The 25379-nt window shown below is 59.3% G+C and overlaps 1 protein-coding gene across 1 annotated transcript in view; it reads right to left on the reverse strand.

Annotated features, from left to right (window-relative positions):
* The window catches only part of TMEM183A (transmembrane protein 183A), a 69387-nt gene extending 44622 nt beyond the window's left edge, over window positions 1-24765 (reverse strand). The window contains exons 1-6 of the mRNA XM_054395797.1: window positions 24669-24765; window positions 24220-24425; window positions 22211-22398; window positions 15923-16046; window positions 15365-15750; window positions 7236-7297 (exon numbers count right to left, since the gene is read on the reverse strand). Coding sequence (XP_054251772.1) covers window positions 7236-7297; window positions 15365-15750; window positions 15923-16046; window positions 22211-22398; window positions 24220-24425; window positions 24669-24765 — 1063 coding nt within the window. The remainder of the gene's footprint in view (window positions 1-7235; window positions 7298-15364; window positions 15751-15922; window positions 16047-22210; window positions 22399-24219; window positions 24426-24668) is intronic.
* Between the last annotated feature and the right edge of the window lie 614 nt (window positions 24766-25379).

Consider the following 25379-nt stretch of genomic DNA (forward strand, 5'->3'; position numbering starts at 1 on the left):
ATCATAGAATCAAGAAGGCTGGAAGAGACCTCAAGGATCATCGAGTCCAACCTGTCACCCTACACCTCATGACTATCTAAACCATGGCACCAAGTGCCACCTCCAATCCCCTCTTGAACACCTCCAGGGATGGGGACTCCACCACCTCCCTGGGCAGCCCATTCCAATGCCCAACCACTCTCTCTGGGAAGAACTTTCTCCTCACCTCCAGCCTAAACCTCCCCTGGCACAGCTTGAGACTGTGTCCTCTTGTTCTGGTGCTGGTTGCCTGGGAGCAGAGCCCAACCCCCACCTGGCTACAACCTCCCCTCAGGGAGTTGTGGAGAGCAATGAGGTCTGCCCTGAGCCTCCTCTTCTCCAGGCTGAACACCCCCAGCTCCCTCAGCCTCTGCTCACAGGGCTGTGCCCCAGACCCCTCCCCAGCCTTGTACCCCAGACCCCTCCCCAGCCTTGTGCCCCAGACCCGTCCCCAGCCTTGTGCCCCAGACCCCTCCCCAGCCTTGTGCCCCAGACCCCTCCCCAGCCTTGTACCCCAGACCCCTCCCCAGCCTTGTGCCCCAGACCCCTCCCCAGCCTCATTGCCCTTCTCTGGACACTTTCAAGTCTCTCAATGTCCTTCTTAAACTGAGGAGCCCAGCACTGGACACAGCACTCAAGCTGTGGCCTAAGCAGTGCTGAGCACAGGGCAGGATGAGTTCCCTGCTCCTGCTGCCCACACTGCTCCTGATCCAGGCCAGGATGCCATTGGCCTTCTTGGCCACCTGGGCACACTGCTGGCTCCTGTTCAGCTGCTGTCACCCAGCACCCCCAGGTCCCTCTCTGCCTGGCTGCTCTCAGCCACTCTGTCCCCAGCCTGCAGCACTGCCTGGGGTTGTTGTGGCACCTGGCACTTGGACTTGTAATCATCACTTGGATCATCCAGCTCCAACCCCCTGCCATGGGCAGGGACACCTCCCACCAGCCCAGCTTGCTCAAGGCCTCATCCAGCCTGGCCTTGAACACCTCCAGGGAGGAAACATCCACAGCCTCCCTGGGCAAGCTGTGCCAGTCTCTCCCCACCCTCACTCCAAAGAATTTCTTCCTAATCTCCAGTCTCAATCTGCCCTCCTCAAGCTTCAATCCATTCCCTTTCATCCAGGCGCTCCCAGCCCTTGTCACAAGTCTCTCCCCAGCTCTCCTGGAGCTCTTTCAGGCACTGTAAGGCTGCTCTAAGGTCTCCCTGGAGCCTTCTCCTCCCCAGGCTGCACAACCCCAACTCTCTCAGCCTGGCCTCCCAGCAGAGCCCTTCCAGCCCTGCCAGCATTGCTGTGGCCTCCTCTGGCCCTGCTCCAGCAGGTCCCTGTCTGTGCTGTGCTGAGGGCTCCAGAGCTGCCCCAGCACTGCAGGGGAGGTCTCAGCAGAGCACAGCAGAGGGGCAGAATCCCCTCCCTGCCCCTGCTGCCCACACTGCTGGGGATCAGCCCAGGGCACAATCAGCACCAATGGGGAAAAGCCCAACACAAACACTCCCAAACTGGATTTTGGGGGGGCAACAGGTGCCCCCCCCCCAAGAAGAAGCTGCTTGTCATTCATCCTGCAGCACAGCAGCAGATGTCAGCTCTGCTGAGGGGGACAGATGTTGACTGCCAGCTAATGGGGTCAGGGCACAGTGATCCCCTGCGCAGCTTGCCCAGCACAGGGACCAAGTCTTGTCCTGCTCAGAGACAGGGAAGAGCTGGGATGAGACAAAGGGGCTGCTGTCCAAGGATCTCTGGAAGTCACACATCTCCCCATGACCATTTAATCCAGAAAATTTGTGAACAGCCCCAAACAGCAGCAAGAGGGACTTGGGGGTGCTGGGGGAGGAGAAGCTCAGCAGGAGCCAGCAGTGAGCACTTGCAGCCCAGAGAGCCAAGCAGAGCCTGGGCTGCAGCAGCAGAAGTGTGGCCAGCAGGGCCAGGGAGGGGATTCTGCCCCTCTGCTCCACTCTGCTCAGACCACTCCTGGAGCTCTGTGCCCAGGTCTGGAGCCTCTGTTACAAGAGGGCTATGGACATGCTGGAAGGTGTCCAGAGAAGGGCCATGAGGATGAGCAGAGGGCTGGAGCTGCTCTGCTCTGGAGACAGCCTGAGAGAGTTGGGGTTGTGCAGTCTGGAGAGGAGAAGGCTCCCAGGAGACCTTCTTGTGGCCTTCCAGGATCTGAAGGGGGCTCCAAGAAAGCTGGGGAGGGACTTTGAGGATGTCAGGGAGTGACAGGACTGGGGGGAATGGAATAAAGCTGGAAGTGGGGAGATTCAGACTGGATGTGAGGAAGAAATTCTTCCCTATGAGAGTGGTGAGAGCCTGGAATGGGTTGTCCAGGGAGGTGGTTGAGGCTCCATCCCTGGAGGTGTTTAAGGCCAGGCTGGATGAGGCTCTGGGCAGCCTGATCCAGTGTGAGGTGTCCCTGGCCATGGCAGGGGGGTTGGGACTGGCTGAGCCTTGTGGTCCCTTCCAACCCTGACTGATTCTATCACTCTATGATTCTAAGTTTGGAGCATCCCTGCACAGGATTCACCTCTCTTCTGCCCTCCATGCTGTTGAGAAAGGAGCATCCCATGGGCAGGGCCTTGCTGCATCCCAAGGAAGGGACTTCACAGAGCCACAGAATCACAGAATTGCCTTTAAGATCCTCAGCTCCAATCTTTAGCCCAGCACTGACAAGTCCCTGACCACACCATGTCCACATCCACACAACTCCACTCTTAAACACCCCCAGGGATGGGGACTCCACCACCTCCCTGGGCAGCCTGGGCCAGTGCCTGAGAATCTTTCTGGGAAGAAATGTTTCCTAATATCCAACCTGAACCTCCCCTGGTACAACCTGAGGCCTTTTCCTCTTGTCCTGCCACTTGTTGCATGTCAGAAGAGCCCAACCCCCACCTGGCTCCAGCCTCCTCTCAGGAGCTGCAGAGAGCAATGAGGTCTCCCTCAGCCTCCTCTTCTCCAGGCTGCACACCCCCAGCTCCCTCAGCTGCTCCTCCCCAGCCCTCTTCTCCAGACCCTTCCCCAGCTTGGTTGCCCTTCTCTGGCCCTGCTCCAGCCTCTCAATGTCCTTCTTGGAGTGAGGGACCCAACCTGACACCAGGGTTTGAGCTGTGGCCCTCTGTCAATCTACACCCCCAGGTCCCTCCCTGCTGGGCAGTTTTCAGCCACTCTGCCCCAAGCCTGGAGCCTTCATGGGGTGGTTGTGGCCCAAGAGCAGCACCCAGCACTTTGGTAACCCTGATACAGCTGCCCTCAGCCCCTGGATCCATCCTGGCCAGCCCCCTCTGCAGAGCCTCCAGCCCTCCAGCACTGCTGCCCAGCTTGGTGCCTTCCACTACCTGGCTGAGGGTGCCCTCAGGCCCCTGGTGCAGCTCATTGATGAAGATGCCCAAGAGCAGCAGCCTCAGCACAGAGCCCTGGGGAGCACTGCCAGTGCCTGGCCACCTCCTGGCTTAGCTGCATTGCCCACCACCAAGACATTGCCACATCCCAGTGTTTTTCATGAGCCCAGGAGCTGGCCAGGCTGCATCCAGCCCAGTGGCTTCCTTCTGGGCAGCAGGGCAGCATCTGGAGCCTTTTTGTGTGACCTGATTTCTGTGTCTGCTGCAAAGCAGCTCCTGAGCTGCTGCAGCTGCTGCCTGCTCCTGCTGAGCCTGCTCCAGGCATCCCCTCAGCGAGGGGAGAGCCTCCTGGCTGTGATCAAACAATGGCAGGGGTTGGAAGGGACCTCCAGAGATCATCCAGTCCAACCCCCTGCCAGAGCAGGGTCACCCAGGGTGGCTCACACAGGAACACAGCCAGGTGGGGCTTGAAAGCCTCCAGAGAAGGAGACTCCACAACCTCTCTGGGCAGCCTGCTCCAGGGCTCCAGCAGCCTCACACCAAAGAACTTTCTCCTCATAGAGTCAGAGAATTGTCAGGGTTGGAAGGGACCTCAAGGCTCAGCCAGTCCCAACCCCCCTGCCATGCCCAGGGACACCTCACACCACAGCAGGTTGCTCACAGCCACCTCCAGCCTGGCTGCAAACACCTCCAGGGATGAGGCTCCCACCACCTCCCTGGGCAACCTCTGCCAGGCTCTCACCACCCTCATGGGGAAGAATTTCTTCCTAACATCCAATCTGAATCCCCCCACTTCTAGTTTTGTTCCATCCCCTCCCAGTCCTATCACTCCCTGACACCCTCAAAAGTCCCTCCCCAGCTTTCTTGGAGCCCCCTTCAGATCCTGGAAGGCCACAAGAAGGTCTCCTGGGAGCCTTCTCCTCTCCAGACTGCACAACCCCAACCTCCTGGGTTCCAGTCTGTGTCCATTGCCCTTTGTCCTATCTCAGGACACCACTAAACAGAGCCTGGCTCCTTCTTCTTGACCCCCAGCCCTCAGCTATTTGTAACCATCAGTGAGATCTCCTCTGGGGCTGCTCTTCTCCAGCCCCAGGACTCTCAGCCTTTCCTCCTCACATAGATGATCTCTGTCTTAGGATGCTCTTGGCTGAGAATTCCTCTGAGGATCAGAGAGTCCTGCTGAAAACCATCTCAGGACCAGCACAGCCTGCTGGAAATCCCTTCCTTGGGGAGGGGCTGCTTCCAAGGACTTGTAGGGATAGGGTGAGAGGCAATGGCTTGAAACTGGAGCAGGGGAGGTTTAGACTGAACATCAGGAGGATGTTCTGCACAGTGAGGCTGCCCAGGGATGTGGTTAAGGTCCCATCCCTGGAGACATTCAAGGTCAAATTTGATATGGCCCTGGGCAGCCTGCTCTGGCTGGAGGTGTCCCTGCAGGGAGCTTGGACAAGATGACCCTGGAGAGTCCCTCCCACCCCAGTGCAATCTCTGGTTCCTGTTCCCAATGCTCTGAGTATTTTGGTGATGCCAGAATTGATCTCCTGGTCCTGGACGGGCACAGCTCATCCCTGCACCCTGGAGCTGCTTCCAGCAGAGCCTGGGTGTGAAATCCTTGCTCTGCTTTAGCACCCACACGCTGAGCTGGTACAGGGGGCTGGCAACTGCAGCTTGGAAACAGCCCAAAGCCTCCAGCAAACCTCTCTGGACTGTGGGTTCTGCCTTTTATTCCCCATCCTTGGTTCAGATCTGTCTGTTCCTGCAGGATGAAGGTCTCCATAGATCACCCTCGTTGGCTAAAAATACACCTGGAGGAGGGCAGCAAGGGAGGAAACAAAAGAGGCAGCTGCAAGGACCTGAGAATCCCCCAAATGTCTCCAGTCTGGGAAAAATGGGAGCAGGTTCCTTGGAAATTTGTCTGCTGTAGCAGGGGCAGGGGGGATGGAGGGTGGAGGGAGGAATCTTCTCCTTGACTAATGAAGGTTGAAAGAAACCTAGCAAGGCTCCAGGGCATGAGAGGCTCTGCAGCTCTCCAGGCTCAAGCTCTGAGTCACCTGGATGCTTTGGAAGTGTTTCCTCTGGATCTAATCAGCCCTGGAAGAGCTTTAGTTCCTTACCTGGCTGGATGGGTTACTCCCCTGCCCCATTGCCCTCACTCACTCTCTGCTGGTTTGGCCAAGCTGGACACAGACACAGTGCTCCAGAAGAGCCTTCTCTAAGCTGGGGAGATGTGGGGTGGGGTGGGAGGTGCTGCCCAGTGGGTAAGGAGTTGGCTGGGTGGTCACCTCCAAAGGGTAGAGGTCAGTGGCTCAATGTCCAGATGGAGCTGGGTGGCAGTGGTGTCCCTCAGGGGTCAGTACTGGGCCCTGTGCTGGTCAATATCTTCATCAATGACATAATCAGAGATTGAAGCACCCTCAGCAGGGCTGCAGATGACACCAAGCTGAGTGGTGTGCTTGGAAAGACTGAAGGACAGGATCTGTGCTGAGCCATCTCTGTTCTTACCCTGAAAGGATGGACAAGAGGATCCTGGAGGTCTCTTCCCACCTGGTACTCTATGAATCTGGGGATCTATGAATCTATCATAGGATTGTTAGGGTTGGAAGGGACCTCAAGGGACATCTAGTTCCAACCCTCCCTCTATGGATCCATCCAGAGGGACCTGGACAGGCTGGAGAAGTGAGCTCAGGAGAGCCTCATGGGCTTCAGTAAGGCCAAGCCTAAGGTCCTGCAGCACCCTCAGTGCCAATCCAGGCTAGGGGGGATGAGATCCAGAGCAGGGATCTCCTGCAGAGAAGGACTTGGGGGTGCTGGTGGGGGAGAAGCTGGGCAGGAGCCAGCAATGGGCACTGGCAGCACAGAAGGCCAAGGGCAGCCTGGGCTGCATCCAAAGCAGTGTGGGCAGAGCTGGAGAGAGAGGATCCTGCCCTCTGCTCTGCTCTGGGGAGACCTCACCTGCAGGGCTGGGGCCAGCTGTGGGACCCCAACACAAGAAGGACCTGGAGCTGATGGAGAGGGTCCAGAGGAGGCCACAAAGATGATCAGAGGGATGGAGAACCTCTGCTATGGGGACAGGCTGGGAGAGTTGGGGCTGTGCAGCCTGGAGAAGAGAAGGCTCCAGGGAGACCTTAGAGCTGCATTTCCATATCTGAAGGGGACCTCCAGGAAAGTTGGGCAGAGGCTGTGGCCAAGGGATTGTAGGGAGAGGATGAGGATCAATGGTTTGAAACTGGAGCAGGAGAGATTGAGGTTGGACATCAGGAGGGAGTCCTGCCCCATGAGGGTGGTGAGACTCTGGCACAGGTTGCCCAGAGGGATGGTTGAGGTCCCATCACTGGAGACATCCAAGACCAGACTTGATATGACCCTGGGCAGCCTGATCTGCTTGGAGGTGTCCCTGCTGGCTGCAGGGGGGGTTGGACAAGATGACCTTGGAAGGTCCTTTCCAATCCAAGTCAGTCTGTGAAAAATTGCTTCTGTGGTTTGACCTTCCCCATTTCAGTGAGAACCAAACCCGGGGGACAAGGTCCCACAGGCACTGGGACCACCAAGCAGCTCAGCCTGGTCTGAAACCTCCCTGTCTGCACCCTGGCCACATCTGCTGGGTCTCAGAGCCAAAGTGTCTGGGGCAGTTCCCTGGCACTGAGTGCTGGCAGTGCTGGAAAGGTTTCCCATGGGCCCTTAGGTGCTTAGGTGCTGGGAATTTGGGCTAAAGCAGCTCTGACCCTAACCCAACCTCCTCCTCATCCCCCCTGGGGTGCTCAACACCCTCCTGCCAAGACCCTCCATGAACTCTCAGTGAAAGAAGGGGGAGGAAACTGTCTGAGACATGAGTCCTGCTCCACGACCCAGCTGGCTGAGGCAGATGAGACTTCCTGGGCTTCCCTGTGACCCAGCCCCAGCTGGCCCCATGCCTGTGGCCACTGGCAGGCATGGAGAGAAGGGGAAAGAGCACTGCAATCCCAGCAAGAGCCCAGGAGCCTGGAAAACAGCGAGGCCAAGGGGGGAAAGCTTCCTCCTTCCACCACGGGGTCCATCCAAGGGCTCACAGGCTACCTGCAGGCCCTCCTCACCTCCTGGTTGAGGACCAAGGGATGCTCTGCCCTCCCTAAGCTGCTTTCAGAGTCACAGTGTGCATGGGGTTGGGAGGGACCCTCAAAGGTCAAAATCTTGTCCAACCCCCCTGCAGCCAGGGCCCCATCAAGCTTCACCTTGAATGTCTCCAAGGCTGGGGCCCAGAACTGAACCCAGTACTCAAGGTGCCCAGCCCAGGGGCACAATCCCTGCCCTGCTCCTGCTGCCCACACCATTGCTGCTCCAGGCCAGGCTTGGCCAGCTGGGCACCCCCTGGCTCATTTCAGCCAGCTGTCAACCAGCACCCCCAGATCCTTCTCTGCCAAGCCCCTCTGCCCCAAGCCTGGAGCTCTCATGGGGTTGTTGTGAGCCAAGAGCAGGACCCAACACTTGGCCATGTTGAACCTCATACAGCTGGCCCCTGCTCAGCCAGCCTTGCCAGCTCCTGTACAAGAGCTCTTGTTGCTACCAGCAGGTTTCTGGGGTTCATCTCCCTGGCACAGGTTTCCAAGAGTTTGAGGACAGAGCTGGTGGCTAAAGCAAAGTGCACAAAGTGAAGAGCCCTGAGAGAGGACCAGGCTGCACCTGCCCCACGCAGCAGCCCTGCCCCACGCAGCAGCCCTGCCCCACGCAGCAGCCCTGCCCAAGGTGCTGTGGTCCAGCAGGTCCAGAGGACACCAGCTCCTCCTGCCTGGCCCAACACAGCACCTCAGAGCAGAAACGGGGGGCCCTGAGCCAGCAGAGCCGGCGCCAGAGGAGCTGCATCTCCCTCCCCCGACCCCCTCCCCAGCATCCTGCCGCCGCGGGGCTGCCGCGGGGCCGGTTCCTGCCGGCCGCCCCTGCCCGGCTGCTTCCCCTCCCTTTGAACTCTTTTCATCTTCCCCAGCACGGCTGCAAGAGGGAAGTTGGAGCTGGGCTGGGGGACCCTGCTGTGCCCGGCTGGAGGGGACAACAGGACAGGGGTCCTGCTCTGCTGCCGTGCAGGGAGGAAGGATGCAGGAGGGGAGGTGTGAGAGCTTGCAGGGCAGGAAGGCAGCAAACCTATTTTAGGTGGCTTCCAGCTGCTTAGAGTGGTTCCTGTGGAGGCTGGGCAGTGTGGTACCCTCTGCTCCAGCCTGCTTGACCCCAATGATGCTTTTGCATCCTCCACGATGGAGAAAAAAATCCCTTTGGGGAGGGGGGGGAGGAGGCAGCACCCTTCAGAGCCCAGCAGCCAGGGAAATGCCACCCTGGGGGTTGGGGCAGGGGGTTCAGGGGGACATGCCAGTGCCCTGACCTTGCTGGGTGTCACTGGGTTTGCCTCCAAGAGCAGGGGGAAGGAGATGTCAGCTCAGGACCCCTCTCCATCCTGCAGAATCCCTCTTGCACCAGTGTCCCTCTTTCCTTTGGGTCTCTGTGCCCATGGGACTGAGGAGCATGCCTGGCATGGAGCATCAGATGCCACTTGGGCATCTCCCAGCTGCCACCCCGAGACACAGTTCAAATCACAGAATCACAGAGGGCTTTGGGGTGGAAGGGACCCCCCAAGGTCATCTTGGCCAAGCCCCCTGCAGTCAGCTAGATCAGGCTGCTCAGGGCCCCAGCAGGTTTGCTCTTGAATGTCTCCAGGGATGGGACCTCAACCACAGCCTCCCTGGGCAACCTGTGCCAGGCTCTCCCCAGCCTCACTCTCAACAACTTCTTTCTCCTCTCCACTCTCACTCTCCCCTCTCTCAGCTCCAAGCCATTGTCCTCATCCTGGCACTCCCAGACCTTGTCCAAAGTCTCTCCCCAGCTCTCCTGGAGCTCCTTCAGGTCCTGCAAGGCTGCTCTGAGGTCTCCCTGGAGCCTTCTCTTCTCCAGGCTGAACAGCCTCAACTCTCCCAGCCTGGCCCCACAGGGGGGGTGCTCCACTCTCTCAGGGCACCATTCTCTGCAGACTTGCAGCCAGCAAACACTCACCCCCAGGGCTGCAAAGCTCCCAGAGCCCTCCAGCACTCTCCTGGCTGGGTGCAGGGGCAGAGGACAGCTCCATGGCTTTGCTGGAGCAACCCAGCTTGGTGCTCCCTCATGTTTGCTGCCCCCCAGGGCCAGGGGGTGTTGGCAGCGGGGAGCTGGAGCTGGCATCAAGTTCCCCCCTCCCTGCCAAGCTGTGCTGCCAGCCTCACCTCTGTTAATTAAACACAAAGCCTGGGAAGTCCTGTGGGGACTCCAGTGGCCTTCAGACAGCTCTTCCCAGCCAACAGTCCTGTTGGCTTCTCACCCCAGCTGGCCACAGTGTGACAGGGATGTGGGGGACCCTTTCTTGCCCCTTCATGGAACCTGACACACTGGGGTGGCTTGCTAGGGACCCCTGGAAGGGAGATGGAATTTGTGGGGTGGTTGGCAGGAGGATGGAACAATGTGTCCCATGGCCAAGAAGGCAAAAGGTCTCCTGGGGTGCATGAAGAAGAGTGTGGCCAGCAGGGCAAGGGAGGTTCTCCTCCACATCTGCTCTGCCCTAGTGAGGCCACATCTGCAATATTGTGCCCAGTTCTGGGCTCCCCAGGTCAAGTGGGACAGGGAACTACTGCTGGAGAGAGTCCAGTGGAGGCTACAAGGATGCTGAGGGGCTTGGAGCAGCTCTGGGAGGAGCAAAGGCTGAGAGCCCTGGGGCTGAGAGCCTGCAGAAGAGCAGCCCCAGAGGGGAGCTGAGCAATGCTCAGCAAGAGACAAAGGAGCTGTGGGGGGCAAGAGGCTGGGGGCAGACTCTGCTCAGTGGTGCCCAGGGACAGGCCAAGGGGCAAGGGGCACAAACTGGAACCCAGGAGGTTCCACCTAAGCAGGAGGAGAAAGTTTGGTGTGAGGGTGCTGGAGGCCTGGAGCAGGCTGCCCAGAGAGGTTGTGGAGTCTCCTTCTCTGGAGCCTTCCAAGCCCCACCTGGATGTGTTCTGTGTGCCCTGCCCTGGGTGCTCCTGCTCTGGCAGGGGGCTTGGGCTGGATGATCTCCAGAGGTCCCTTCCAACCCCTCCCATGCTGTGGTTCTGTGATTCTGTGGAGCAGGGATGCTTGAAGCCTCTCCTCTGGCTGGAGCCTTTCTCCTGGCTGCTCCTCCTACAAACTGCATTTCCCTTCCCTGCTGTCCCCTGTCCCTGAGGCTCAGCAGTGGATGGGGGGTGTGGGGGATGCCTGCATGTGACAGCTCACCAGACCCCTCGGCCACCCTGGGCCATGTGTGGGTCATGTTGGCAAGCAGCCACCCCCCATGCCAGGCTTATCTGGGGACTTTCTCTGGCACAGGAGCAGGCTGTGGTGTGCACACTGGGTCTGCTGATATTGTCCCTTCTGAGCCAGGTCCCTGCTCCAAGTCCTGGCTGCCAGGAATGTGGCCAAGGCAGAGGTGCCCTCACATCTCTGCTGCCCACCTGCCTGTGAGCTCTGGGGGATGCCACCACTGCCTGCAGACCTCAGGGGACATCAGCAGCTCTCCCTCAGCTGTCCCAGGCACGAGTGGCCACACAAGTCTCACCAGGGACCTAAGTCCTGCCCAGGTGTCACAGGCTCTCAGCACCCAGCAGCAATTTGCAGGCTGGAGGGCTGGATGTGACCATGAGGAACAGCACCACAGAGCTGACAGCACTGAAAGATGTCCTCAGAGTCACCACCTAGCAGCTGGCTGCAGCTAGATGAGAGACTTTTGAGGGTGTCAGGGAGTGATAGGACTGGGAGGGGATGGAACAAAACCAGAAGTGGGGAGATTCAGATTGGATGTGAGGAAGAAATTCTTCCCCATGAGGGTGGTGAGAGACTGGCAGAGGTTGCCCTGGGAGGTGGTGGAAGCCTCATCCCTGGAGGTTTTTGCAGCCAGGCTGGAGGTGGCTGTGAGCAACCTGCTGTGGTGTGAGGTGTCCCTGGGCATGGCAGGGGGGTTGGGACTGGCTGAGCCTTGAGGTCCCTTCCAGCCCTGACAGTTCTTGGATTCCAGGCTGGGAGAAAGTTGAGGCCTTTAAGGCAGAGGTAAAGTCTGACTCTTCCTGTCCTGCCCAGCCACACCAGTGCTGTGGTGGTAGAATAAAGATGGTGATGGGCACAGTGCAGCTAATGCTGGCTTCTTCTGGGGCTTGGTGGAAGAAAAGCCAATCTCAGCTGTTGGGGCACTCCTGCACCCCATGGCACAGCTGTTGGGGCACTCCACATGGCACAGCTCTTGGGGCAGTCCAGCTTCCCATGGCACAGCTGTTGGGGCACTCCAGCATCCCATGGCACAGCTGTTGGGGCACTCCTGCACCCCATGGCACAGCTGTTGGGGCACTCCTGCATCCCATGGCACAGCTCTTGGGGGACTCCAGCATCCCATGGCACAGCTCTTGGGGCACTCCTGCACCCCATGGCACAGCTCTTGGGGCACTCCACATGGCACAGCTCTTGGGGCAGTCCAGCTTCCCATGGCACAGCTCTTGCAAACCATTTTGGTTGTTAAGTGGTCAGAATTTAAACGAAAAAAACCAACCAAAGTGTGAGGTTCTCTGAAATCTGATGCTTGCCCCCTCCCTGGAGGTGTTTAGGGCCAGGCTGGATGAGGCTTTGAGCAGCCTGTGGCTGGTGGGATGTGTCCCTGCCCGTGGCAGGGAGGTTGGAACTGGCTGATCCCTAAGGTTCTTTCCAACCCAAATCGTTTTATGAATCTATGATTTCAGATCCAGGGAATATTCTTTACTGGGGGTTTCTGTCCTGTTTGGGCAGACTGGCATGGCCTCCTGGCATTCTTGGCCACCTTCCTCTTTGCTGGGATGCACTGCTCCTGGGCTCACAGGACCTGATCTTGAGCACTGAGAAGCTCTCCTGGGCCCCTCTCCCCTCCAGGACTTTCTCTCCTGACTTCCTATGAAGCAGGTCCCTGAGGACTCCAAACTCTGCTCTGCTGAAGTCCAGGATTGCTGTGCACCCTCCTTGCTGCCCTAAGGATCATGAAGTCACCCATCTCATGGTCACTGCAGGCCTGCCTGTGCCCTCATGTTGCCCCCCAGACCCTCCCCATAGCTGAGAACAGGTCCAGCAGAGCAGCTCCCCTCATTGGCTTCTCTACTGCTTGGAGGAGGAATCATCATCACAGCATGGGAGGGGTTGGAAGGGACCTCTGGAGATCTTCCAGTCCAAGCCCCCTGCCAGAGCAGGGCACCCAGGGCAGGGCACACAGAACACATCCAGGTGGGGCTTGGAAGCCTCCAGAGGAGACTCCACAACCTCTCTGGGCAGCCTGCTCCAGGCCTCCAGCAGCCTCACAACAAAGAAGTTTCTCCTCATGCTCAGGTGGAACCTCCTGGGTTCCAGTTTGTGCCCCTTGCCCTGTCCCTGGGCACCACTGCCAAGAGTCTGGCCCCAGCCTCTTGCCCCCCACAGCTCCTTTGTCTCTTGCTGAGCATTGCTCAGCTCCCCTCTGGGGCTGCTCTTCTGCAGGCTCTCAGCCCCAGGGCTCTCAGCCTTTGCTCCTCCCAGAGCTGCTCCAAGCCCCTCAGCATCCTTGTAGCCTCCACTGGGCTCTCCCCACCAGTAGTTCCCTGTCACAGGACAGCACTGAGCACAGCCTGGTCCCTTCTGCTTGACCCCCACCCTTCAGATATTTTCACTGCATCCCAGGCACCTTCTGGACTGCTGCTGCCTTGCTGTGTTGTTCTTCTAACAGACATCCAGCTCAAACCATTCCATGATTCTCTGAGTCCATTTCCCACCTCCAGTGGTGCTTTGCTGCTGCAAACCCACCTGAAATCACATTTGCCAGCTGCCAGGAATTCACATGAGGGAAAGAAGGAAACATGCAGGGACAAGCTGGGGAAGCTCAACCCTTCTTCTGAAGCTTTGGAATAGGCTACAAAACATCAGGGGAAGATCTCCTGATGCTAGGTGCTCTGAACTAAAAGAGGGAGATGCAGACTGGAGAGAAATTTGTTATGCTGAGGGTGTTGAGACCCCCCAGCCAGGTTGCCCAGAGGGGTGGGAGCTGCCCCATCCCTGGCACCCTTGCTGATCAACTTGTCTGGGGCTCTGAGCACCCTGCTCTAGCTACAGATGTCCCTGCTGACTGCAGGGGGGTTGGACTGGCTGAGCTTTGAAGATCTCTTCCCACCCAAACCTCTCTGTGATTCCATGATAGCAAGATGACAAAATTCAGGGTCGATATTGCATGAAACCCCTCTCCCCCTTCTCCCTCCCCCCCCAAACTCCACACAGCTCAGGGGGGCTCTGATCTCATCTCTGCTTCTGGGCTCAGGGCAGAAATCTCCCCCAAAAGAGTCCATTTGGTGCTCAGAGGCAGCAAGGGAAGGGGGGGAAAAATAGAGAGAGATGAGGTTTGTTAGGAAAATGAGCAAGGAGAGCACAGCAGTGTTGCTATGAATAACCCAGCAGCACTCCCACACCTGAACCCAGCCCCACCACACAGGGGATGCTGGAGGACCAGAAAAAGCACCAGCAGCAATGACAGGGTGAGAAGCACTCTGGTTACACCACGGGCTGGAAGAAGGGGATTTTTTCAGGCTGGGAAAGAAAAATAAATCACACTTCAGGAAGGAAGTTGGGAACAGCTTGGGAAGTGGTGTGTGGCAGGGAGGGGGTGGCAGTGGTGGTGGTTTTTGTGCTGTGCTCCCCCTCCTGTCTTCTGCCTTACTTCTTTCCTTAGCAGCTTCTCCTGGCCATGGCTGCAGGAGAAACCCCAAAGCAACAGATCTCTGGCCTGCCCTCGTGGATCTGGGGACACTGAGCACTCCAGAGTGGGCAGTTCATCCCCAGCAGGTGCCTCCTGGCCCTGTCTCCCTGTGTGGGAAGGTGATTCCTACCCCAGGAAGGGTCCTGCACCCATTGGAGTCTGAGCAGCACCTAGCACAAGGGCATTGGGTCCCTTCCGGGGGGAGGTCTTTGAGCTGATGAAGGGCTGTGGAGCTCTGCTGCAAAGGGGCTGGAGCTCAGCTCTGAGCTGTGAAGGGGTGAGTGGGGTGACAGGAGCTGGGGGTGTGCTCAGCTGTCCTGGCTGGGCTGAGGTTTCCAGCAATGCTCTCAGCAGAAGGAAACTTCCTGGAGCAGAAGTGCCCAGCCAAGGTGTCCCTGCAGCCTGGGCAGCTCCTCAGGCAGAGCAAAGGGGACCAGAGGCAGCAGCTGCAGAACAAGGAGCTGAGCTGGGATGTCCAGGCTGCACTCAAGTGGCACTGACATGAGCTGTCACATCCCCTTCCAGCCCCCCTGGCACCACATTCCAACCCGATGGCTGCCTCTCCCCAGCCCCAGTGCCTGCAGCTCCACAGCAGTGGGGAGGAAGCTGGCCACGAAGCAGTTAAATCTCTCCTGCTGGAGCAGCAGAGTTCAAACGCAGTGTGTCCCTCATTTATGCCTCAACTTGCTCTGGGCTTGGCTTTGACAACAGATACAGGAGATGAGGACGAGAAAAGCAGGGAGAGAAGGCATTTGTGGGGCAGCCCCACAGCCAGAGATCTCTCCTGGGTGAGCCTGCCCTGTGAAACGTGCCAGGCTGTCACCTCTGGTCCCTCCAAACCCTAAAGCCGTGTCCCACATGCCCATGAGCAAGCAGATTACCAGCTCCAAGCTCCTGGGCTCCCCATGGCAAGGCAAAACCTGAGCTGAAGGAGGTAAATCCTTCCCTTTCCACTGAAGCCTGAAGCACCTCACTGGGTGCTCTCCCTGTGCAGTGGGACACACTTTGTCCCAGCCATGAGGGCCCCAAGAGGAGCTGCCCTGTCCTGTCTGCCATGATGCAATCCCTGCTTGCATCCCCAGCACCCCGTCCTGAACCCCCAAGAGAAGCTGTCGGAGGTTCTGGGAACCCTCCAGGTCCACCCTGCCTGGATTGCTGCCGCAGCCAGACGCCCCCTGGTCCTACGAGGGTGGAGGAAGACCTTTCTCCCAGCGCTTCTCCAAGAGTCTGGGACATCCTCGCTCCCTTTTACCCCCCCTAGAGCCCATCCCGAGGCATTCCCCTACCTGACTGGGATCTTCACCCGCAGGTACCGGTCCACGGCGATGGCCAGGAGCGCCAGGATGGAGCTCTCGGTGAGGATGAGGACGGGGCAGGCTACCATCAGGCAGCTGTAAAACTCGGTCTGGGGTCCGATGTCGATGATGATGGCCAGGGGGATGACCAAGGCCCCCACTGCCACATCGGCCACCGCCAGCGAGACGATGAAGCAGAAGGTGGCATCCCGCAGCGCCTGGTTCATCTTCACAGCCCAAATGACCAAGATATTGCCAGGCACGGACACCAGGGCGATGAGCACCTCGATGGAGATGTAGGCAGCCTGGAAGGCTGAGACCGGCTGTGCCATGACGCTCCGGTCCCCCCCTAGCTCCCGCTGGGGTCCCTCGGTCACCTGCAAACGGAGAGGGAGGCGATGAGCAACTGGCACCGGGACCTGTGCTGCCGGCCGCGATGGAGCCTGTGCGGGGAAGGGGGGTGGTGGCAAACCCCCTCCTGCCCTCCCCTCTCCCGTCTGTGCTGTCCTCTGGGGCCCCGGACCCCCTCGGGGCTCATCCTGCACTCACCTCCATCCCGCTCCCGGGGCTGCGGCTCTTGCGGGAGTCCCAGGCCAGCCCCGGGAAGAGCCTGACGGAGCCGAACGGGCCCTCAGGGCAGCCCCGGGACGGTCTGCGGAGCCCCTCGGGGCCGCTGCAGCCGGAGCGAAGCCGCCGTTCCTCCCTGACACCCCCCCCCCCGACCCCCCGCGCTCTCCCGGCGCTTCCTCCCGGTGTCCCGGCAGCAGCCGCCCGGCCCCGCCCGGCCCCAACCCACCTCACCTTGTCCTGTCCTGCAAAGCAAGGGCTTGGGCTGGGGGGGTCCTCACCCCAAAGCAGCCAGAGCTCTTCCCCCGCAGGGTACCGCGGAGGGCATGGCCAGAGGGATGCTCGGGGAAGGGGTGGGGGGGACCGGGCTGGGCGCGGCGAGCGGGGCTGCGCTCCGTCCCCGGTCCCCGGCACCGTTGGGTTCCCGCAGACTCTGCCAGCTCCCAACCGGAGCTGGAGCATCACATGGTGCAGCCTCCAGCCCTTTAAAGAGCGACTGACCCCATTTGGGGCTCACCGAGCCCGGGGAGAATCAGGGGGGTGGAGGGGTGGGCTGGGGGTTGGGGGAAGCCGGGCTGGGGGTGGGGGAAGCGGAGGGGCTGGTGTCAGCCCCAGTCCCAATCTCCCGGCACGGCTCCGGACCGGGTTTTAGCAGCAGAACCGGGTTTTGAGGTAGAATGTGAGCGGAGGGTGCGGGGGGCGAGGTGGGGGTGAACCGGGGCAGAGTCCGGGCTGGAGGTGAGGGGGGACCCTCGCCCAGGCTCTGAGCAGCCACGGCTGCTCAGCCCAGCCCTGAACCAGTCTGTGGGGTGCTGGCCCAGGCTCTGTCTTACCCGAAATCACTGCTGGGGTGCGGTCGGGGAGAGCCCAAGGCACCCTGCACCCTCTGAAGGGTGCTGGAGTGGGAGCTGCAGCCCCTGTTGGGGAGGGGGAAGGTACTGGGAGAGCAGCATCCCCTCTGCAGGGGGCTGTGTGGGGGGGAAGCAGAGTTGCTCAGGCAGGTGGAGTGTCCTTGGGGGACCGATGCTATTAAAGGGGGGAAAAGGCCACCCCCAAAATTACCCTGCTGGGCTGGATAACCCAATGGGTCTGGGGGCTTGATCTGAGTGATGGAGCTGAACCAGCCAAGCCCTTCAGGGACACTTCCAAAATGTGGACCAGGCACCATCAAGGCTCACCCTGCAGAATCTGCTCCCAGAGAGCAGTGCTGCAGGGACCAGGACCAGCTGTGACCTGAGGGGCAAGGACACTGCCCCAAACCTCATCCTTTCTTCCTCCTCCAATGAGACTTGGGGTTGGGGTTGTGCCCTCCTGCTCTGCTCCATCTCGGTGGGAGATGTCCCAACACCTGACTCTACCCCTTGGGGCTGACTCCAACCCTCTCATCCAGCAGCACAGCCCAGAGCAGGGATGGGAACAGCTGTGGGATCACCACAACCCCAGGGCTGGACCTCTCCATCTCGGTGGGCTGTGGGCTTCCCCTTCCCATCCTTGGCCAAGTGACCAGCAATAGGGCCGGAGGGTTGGAGCATCTGAGGGCCATCTGGAGGCTGTGGCAATGTGCCACCTCCTTCCCTCGGCCTGTGCCAGCAGCGGGTGAGGGCAGCTTGTTTGGGTTTGGAGGATCTGTTTGCTCTGCAGGGAGGAGGACGAGCGGAGGGCGGCAGCCTGGCGTAAACACGGCGCTGCTCTGGGAGGAGCTGGGAGCACCTCCCCGGTGCCTCTCCTCTCACGTCCCCCAGCCCGGGGACACAGCCCCGACCCCGCTGGAGGGCTGAAGTCCCCAGACCAGAGGCAATGGAGTGAGGTGAGGCTGCCCGGGATGGGGCACCACGGGGTGGAAGTGCATCCCCAGAGAGCCCTGAAACCCTTCGCCCGCTGGTTTCCCAGGGTGGGTGTCCTTGCAATCAGGCTCTGGCTGGGAGCAGGGCAGGAAAGCCAGCAGGTCCATCACGGAAGAGAAGGCAGGCAGGTCCTGGCCTAATTGTATGCAAATCTCCCAAAGATGGTGATTGAAAACCACTCCTTTTCCTTACTGGGTCTGCAGTTTGTTCTCCCTCCCCAGACTCACACTCCAGAACACCGAATTTTAGCAACAGCCCTAAAAATCTCCCAGCTTATGCCAAAAGAGGAGCTGCCCAGCTGGGAGTCTGCCAAAGCAGGGTGGGAGCTCTCCCTGCAGCCCAGCAAACTCTCCCAGGGCTTCAGCAGAGGCTGCAAAGCTGGGCCAGGCAGATGTGGTCAGGGCAGGTGGCTGCACGCAGCCTGTTCCTGACGGATGTGGAGTCATCTGCTTACCCTCCTGGACACCAACCCAGGGCTTGTGTTGGGTGAGGGTTGGAGATTGCTTTAAAACCCATGAAAGATGATTTTTCTGGTGAGCTTCAGGCCCCCAGCAGGTTCTGGCAGGCTCTTCCTGGGGTCTGGAAGGAGAAAATGGCCTGAGAGCTGCAACAGCTCACAGTGATCCCAAAGAAGTGTTGGATGCTGCTGCTGCTACTCCTGGAGCAGCAGGAGACATGGGGGGGAGGAGGGTACAGAAAGGACACACAGCATGGCTTCAGTATTTCTGCACCACATTTTCCACCTCACTGCTTCCCAGGACAGGACCCAGCCTGAGCCATGGCAGAGGGAAGGGTTGGTTGGTGCCAGCTCAGTGCCAGCATGGTGCAGGGGAGGACTTGGCGTGTCGGGGCCGGCTGAGCCAACCTGCCCTGCTGGCAAGACCAAGCCCCAACTGACTGATGGGACCAAGCCCCAACTGAACACCCCCAGGGCTCAGCAGCAGCCAAGAGATACTTCCCAAGGAGACAAGTCAGGGCATGGGCAGCTCATTCCCACCCATCTTCCCTCAACCTTTCTTGGAGGGTTGGAGCTTATCCCTCCTGCCTCAGTTTACCTACATGAAGATCAGCTCTGTGCTGCCATCCCAGGTGCTCAGGGCAGGAGAAGCTGAGAGTTTCTCCACCTCTTCTATCACTGAGACCATCCCACAGGCCATCTGGTCACTGAAAGGGGCCTCTTAATTAGGAAAGTTAATTAGGAGCATGGCTGGTGCCAGCAGCACAGGGCTGTGTGCTTGGAGGGCTGACGTCTCCGTGAGATATTCATTAGGACAAGTCACCCCCAGATGCCACGGTCTGGTGGGTCTGGACAAGATGGCACAAGGTGAAAAAAGAAGGAGCAGACAAAGGGAAACCCTGAAGCCTTCCCAAGGGTGCCACCATGGAGCTGAGATGCTGTGGGGCAGCACTGAAGCCACAGCACCAGCCCTGGGGCCAGCAGTCTGTGTGTGCTGGGTGGCACAGAGCCCTGGCAGGACCTCACTCAGGCTGCTCCATGGCTTGTGCTCCATTTCTCTCCCTAATGGATACAGGGAGCTTGGGAAGCTGTCTGGGAGCAGGGAGCATCCCTGCCTGGGCTTGGCAGCAGACACTCAACAGTCACTACATAGAAAACTCCCAGCAAATCCCAGAGGGGGTGAGGAATGGCTGCTTCCCCATGGGCTGACCCTTTCCACCAAGCACCCCCCAGCCTGGCACCCAGAGCGGGGTCTGAAGCAGGAGAAAGGTTTGAAGATGGAGAAACTGAGTCATGGATGGTGCCTGTGCCTGTGCAAGTGGGTGCTGGTGCAAGGACATGCCCTGGCACCCCTCCACCCTGGGCAGATGCCGTGGTCGTGAAGCTGCAGACTCCCACCCAGTGGCCAAACGGCTCAGGTCCCACTTGGTGCCCTGTCAGATGCCAGCCAGATGTTGCCTGCAGGCAGCTGGGTGGCAGCCCAAGCGGGTGCCTTGGCACGGCAGGATGCTAATGGGCTCCTGCGCTCCCCTGGCAGGGGGAACTGCTGAGACATCACTTGATGGATGAGAAACCACGGCCAGCACCCAGCGAGCTGCCAGCCAGCGCCCTCCTTGGCAGGGCACCGAGGCAGAGCAGAGGTCCTGCCCTGGTCTCCATCTCCGCAGCACGCCCGGGACCGCAGCAGGGGGCCGGCATCTGCCCCCACGCCCCAGCCCAGGCCCTTGGCCCCCTCACTGCTGCATCTTCCTCCCCAGGCTCTGGGTTTATTTCAGTCCCCAGGGAGCCCTGGCAGCCTTATCGAGCCAGGCTGCTGGCCAGGAGCTATTCCTGCCGCTGCTTCCCGCAGGCTCCGCGGCACGGCACGGGGTGGGGGTGGGGGGGGGAAACCTTTGCAGCCCTGCACACCACTTAGGGGACATTTAAAGCTTTGTCCCCACGCCATGGCCACCTCTTAAACTCAGCCCCGGGGCTGTTGAGCCTGCAGAAGAGCAGCCCCAGAGGGGATCTGGTGAACGTTTACAAATATCTGAAGGGTGGGGGGCAAGAAGCAGGAGCCAGGCTCTGCTCAGTGGTGTCCTGTGGCAGGACAAGGAGCAATGGACACAAACTGGAAGCCTGGAGGTTCCACCTCAGCATGAGGAGAAACTTCTTTGGTGTGAGGCTGCTGGAGCCCTGGAGCAGGCTGCCCAGAGAGGTTGTGGAGTCTCCTCTGGAGACTTTCAAGTCCCACCTGGATGTGTTCCTGTGTGAGCTGCTCTGGCTGACCCTGCTCTGGCTGGGGACTTGGACTGGATGATCTCCAGAGGTCCCTTCCAACTCCTCTCATGCTCTAATTTCCCCTGCCAGCTATGGGGCACAGCAAAGGAGTTTCCACCTTTTGCAGATCTAGGAGCTTTTTGATCCACCTCATAGTGAGTTGGGGTTGATCTTTTCTCTCCCATATCAGGAGACAGGGCAAGAGGAAATGGCCTGAAACTGTGCCAGGGAAGGGTTCCAGGATTCTGTGACTCTTTAGCCCCTTTCATTGGAGGTAGCCCATGGGGAGCAGGATGGTGCTTGCTACCTCCAGCCCTGGTGCCTGCTACCTCCAGCCCTGCAGACACTGAGCTGTGCCCATGGGGATGGAGGAGGGAAGTTGGTGGTGTGAGTGCCCTGACAGATCTTCCTGGGGCAAAGACTAGTGTGGAGCAGGGACCTCGAGGGAAAAAAAGAAAAGGGGGGGTGGAGGGAAAATGTAAAAGGAAAAACATAAAAATGTGGCTTCTGCAAGTCCTGGTTTGCTCCAAGAGATGAAGAGTGGAACCTCTTCACTTGGTGGATCTCTGAAACGATGGAGCCATTTCCTGCTTGATCTTTGGGGAAGTATTGAGGAGGGAATGAAGAGGGTTGGGTGCCAAAGGCATGTGGAAGACCCCAGAACCAGCCCCAGGCCTGGGGCTGTGGTGGCCTGAGGACAGGGGCAGAGGAGGGGGGAGCTGAGGATTCAGGGTGAAGGAGAAAGCAAGGAAAGAAGGAGTGAGAGTAGGGGAGGGAAGCAGCCATGCTGGGCTGGTTTGGTGCCTCCAAGGAGAAGATGGAGAGGTGCCCCTTGCCTGGGGTGGGAAGGGAAACTCCCTCTGTCCCCAGGGCTCCCCTCTGTCCCCAGGGCTCCCCTCTGTCCCCAGGGTTGCTGCTCCCAAAGTTTGTTTTTCTCACTGTAGAGACTTGTCCCATATTTCTGTTTTTAAATTCCCTGCTTTTAGCTTCCAGCTGTCACCTCCTGCATCTTCCTCAGCTGCCAGCTCTGTGTTTTGGTACCCAGGTTTTTTCCCCCCCCCACACTCAAATACTTCCAGACCATAATCACATCACCACCTTCCAACATGAAAATTGACTCCTGCAGCCTCAGAGTCCTCTCCTGCTGCCCAAATTATCTCCTTCCGACAGACCTAGGCTGAAATGTTTTATTCAAGGACGTTGAGGTGCTGGAGCAGGTCCAGAGAAGGACAGGGAGGTTGGTGAGGGGTCTTGAAGTTCTGTGAGGAGTGGTTGGGGGACCTGGGGTTGTTCAGCCTGGAGAAAGGGAGGCTGAGGGGAGACCTCACTGCTCTCTACAGCTCCCTGAAAGGAGGTTGCAGTGAGGTGGGGGTTGGTCTCTTCTCCCAGGTAAAAAGTGAGAGGAAATGGTCTGGGATTGTGCCAGGGGAGGCTCAGGTTGGATGCTACGAAAGAAATTCCTTCACCAGAAGTGGTATAGGGGCCTGGGTCAGGCTGCCCAGGGCAGTGGTACAGTCTCCATCCCTGGAGGTGTTTAAAAGCAGTTTGGATGAGGTGCTGGGAGCCACGGTCTGACAGCTGTGTACAGGAGATGTTAGGGGATGGCTGGACTCGATGGTCTTAAGGTCTCTTCCAACCATTCTGTGACCTCCCGGCCAGAAATTCCCGGGGCAGGTCCCTTTTAAACCCTTCCCACGTGCCTAAAACTACCGAAGACGTGGAAAATTCCTTATCAGCAGCGGGAATCCACCTCCTGCCCTGTTCCCCTTCTCCTCTTCCAGCTGGGAGCCGTTGCCCTGGCCCCGGAGCAGCACAAACATTCCCCGAGCCATCTGCGCGCCGGTGCGAGCAGGCTCGGAGCCCTGCTCCCGGGGGAGGGCTGCTGCGGGACCGGGACGCTGCAGCAGGACACATGGCAGCTTGCCTCGCACAGAGCAGCCCCGGGATGGTCGGCAGAGACGTTCCCACAGCTGGCTGCCTTCCTTGGGGACGCACGATCAGAAGTCCCCTGCCACAAGCTCAGAGCCTATCAGCCTCAGAAGACGCCGAGGCTGCTTCTGCTGCTTTCCCTCCCCTGGCTCCCGTGGGTGGAGAGGATTTGGGGTGCAGGACTCGGCTTAGGGCTCAGCCAGCCTCGTGGTGGGAAGTCCCTGGGTGAATTTGTGCCCTGGGAGGAGGCTGGAGGGTGTCCAGAGAAGAGCCATGAGGATGAGCAGAGAGCTGGAGCTGCTCTGCACTGGAGACAGCCTGAGAGAGTTGGGGCTGTTCAGTCTGGACAGGAGAAGGCTCCCAGGAGACCTTCTTGTGGCCTTCCAGGATCTGAAGGGGGCTGCAAGAAAGCTGGGGAGGGAATTTTGAGGTTGTCAGGGAGTGATAGGACTGGGGGGGATGGAACAAAACTAGAAGTGGGGAGATTCAGATTGGATGTTAGGAAGAAATTCTTCCCCGTGAGGGTGGTGAGAGACTGGCACAGGTTTCCCAGGGAGGTGGTGGAAGCCTCATCCCTGGAGGTGTTCAAGGCCCTCCAGGGAGGAGACATCCACCACCTCCCTGGACAACCTGTTCCAGTCTCTCCCCAGCTTCACTTGAAAGAAGTTCTCCATACTCTCCAGTCTCAATCTCCACTAAGAAGTTAAACTCATGGAGCCAAAGGGACAGGCACTGGGCAAGAGCATCCTGGGAGGGACAGAGGACACAGCTCCTGCAGGAGAAATATAAGAGGATGTGGGTGGGAAAAGTCCTCAAGGCACATTCCTGTCCGTCCTGACAGGGTGAAAGCTGAGCTTCTCCCCAAGAGAGACTCGAGGGCAAGTGTGGCTGCTAGAGCTGAGGCCAAAAATTCCTTCCCCAGGACAATTTCACCTCCCCCCCAGGACAAAAAAGCAAAGGAAAAGGTTTCCGGGAAGTTGTCCTCCCCTCTCCCCCCTCCACTTCCCCAGAGCCTCCCCTCCCTGGGTTGGGGTGTTCTGGCCCAAAAGATGAACGAAGGGTCTGGGGAGGGGAGAGGGGCAGGAACTGGAGGAAGCCAAACCCTGGGAGCTATTTTCAGCCCTCATGCAGGAAAAGCACCTGCTGGGGTCATTACGCTGCGGGAAAAAACAAACCTCAGGATCCTCTCCCCAGGGGGTGGGAAGTGCAGAGCTGTGCTCAGCATGGACTGGATATCAGGAAGAGAGGCCACCAAGATGATCAGAGGGCTGGAGAACCTCCCCTGTGGGGCAGGCTAAGAGAGCTGGAGTTGTGCAGCCTGGGGAAGGGAAGGCTCCAGGAAGACCTCAGAGCAGCCTTGCAGGACCTGAAGGGGCTCCAGGAGAGCTGGGGAGGGACTTTGGCCAAGGGCTGGGAGTGCCAGGATGAGGACAATGGCTTGGAGCTGTGAGAGGGGAGAGTGAGACTGGAGATGAGGAAGAAATCATTGAGAGTGAGGGTGGGGAGAGACTGGCACAGGTTGCCCAGGGAGGCTGTGGCTGCCCCCTGCCTGGAGGTGTTCAAGGTCAGGCTGGATGAGTCCTGGAGCAAGCTGGGCTGGGGGAAGGTGTCCCTGCCCATGGCAGGGGGGTTGGCACTGGATGAGCTTTGAGGTCCCTTCCAACACAAACCCATTCTAGGATTCTATGATCCCTGGTGGGAATTCAGTGTCAGATTCCAGGGGGTCACCCCGAGGGTTTCCAAGCCCTGATTCCCTCTCACAGCCCCCCAGAAAAGGGCTGAGGTCATACTCTGGCTACTGCGTAGGGAGATGAGGAGGTTTTCTTCTTGCTCCCCCCAAAATAAAGGGATTCAAAGGGCTTGGAGATGCTTTTGGTCTCAGCTGGGGTTGCAGCTCCAGTCCCGGCTCGCTCTGCACATCCCCAGGCTGCGGCTGCCCTCTCCCGACGGCAGCGCTCACGGTCGCGGCGGCTGCCGGCTGCTGCCTCCCGCAGCCCTCTGGACGGGAAGCAGGCGACAGCAGATCCCCTGGCCCCGTGGGACCCTCGTGTGACCCAGCCAAGGCAAGGAAGGGTTATCCTCGGTCACAGCCCCAGCGCTCCCAAAATTTGCATTTCCAGGCGTTTTTCCCTCTTCGCATTTTCTCAGCGGTTGAAACCGGCTGGAAGGAGCTCAACTCCCTGCCAGGGGATGTGGGGGGAGCACCCCAAAACCTTCTGCTCCCTACACCAGAACCTACCAGCCTTCTTCACCTCTCCCAGCCCTTCCCCATCCTTCCACCTCTCACGTCCCCCAGACGGAGTCCAGCCTTCTTCACCCTCCCAGCCGTTCCTCATCCTCCCAGCTCTCACACTCTCCCAGCTGTGCTCCAGTCCCATCCAATCCTGGGGTGCAGGACACCCTGGGGAGCCCCTTGGGGTGCAGATCTGCCTGTCCACACCCAGCTCTCACCACCACGGGGTTGGGACTTTCCTGCAGCCACTTGACAGGTCCCAACAGCTGAGCATGTGAGTGGGAGCTGGGGTGGTGCTGAGGCACAGCCCCACCACGGTGCTGCACATCCCCCAGCCGGGGGGAAAAGCAGCCTGGGCTGGGGGTGGGCGGCACCGAGGCTGGGTGAGCTGAATGAGGGATGGGAATTTGCAGGGTGAGGCCCCTCCAGAAGGGCTGAGTGCCCCTCCCTGGGGACTGGCTTGCCTGGCATCACCACTGGCATGTCACAGGGTGGGGTGGGGTCTGCTGTCCCTTCTCCTCTTGGGATTTCCCCCACCCCCCCCACCCCTTCAAGCCATGAAACCCTCACCACTCACCCTCCCTGGCAGCCTGAGATACCACAGGGTGCCTACATGGCAGGGGGCATGGCTCCATGTGCAGACATTTGCTGTCCTGTGAGGAGGGGCAGAAGAGTGAAGGAGTCTCCAGTTTGTGTTTTGAAAGCTCCCCCTCAGCA

This window comes from Indicator indicator, chromosome 35 (genome assembly GCF_027791375.1).
Source record: "Indicator indicator isolate 239-I01 chromosome 35, UM_Iind_1.1, whole genome shotgun sequence".
NCBI lineage: Eukaryota > Metazoa > Chordata > Aves > Piciformes > Indicatoridae > Indicator > Indicator indicator.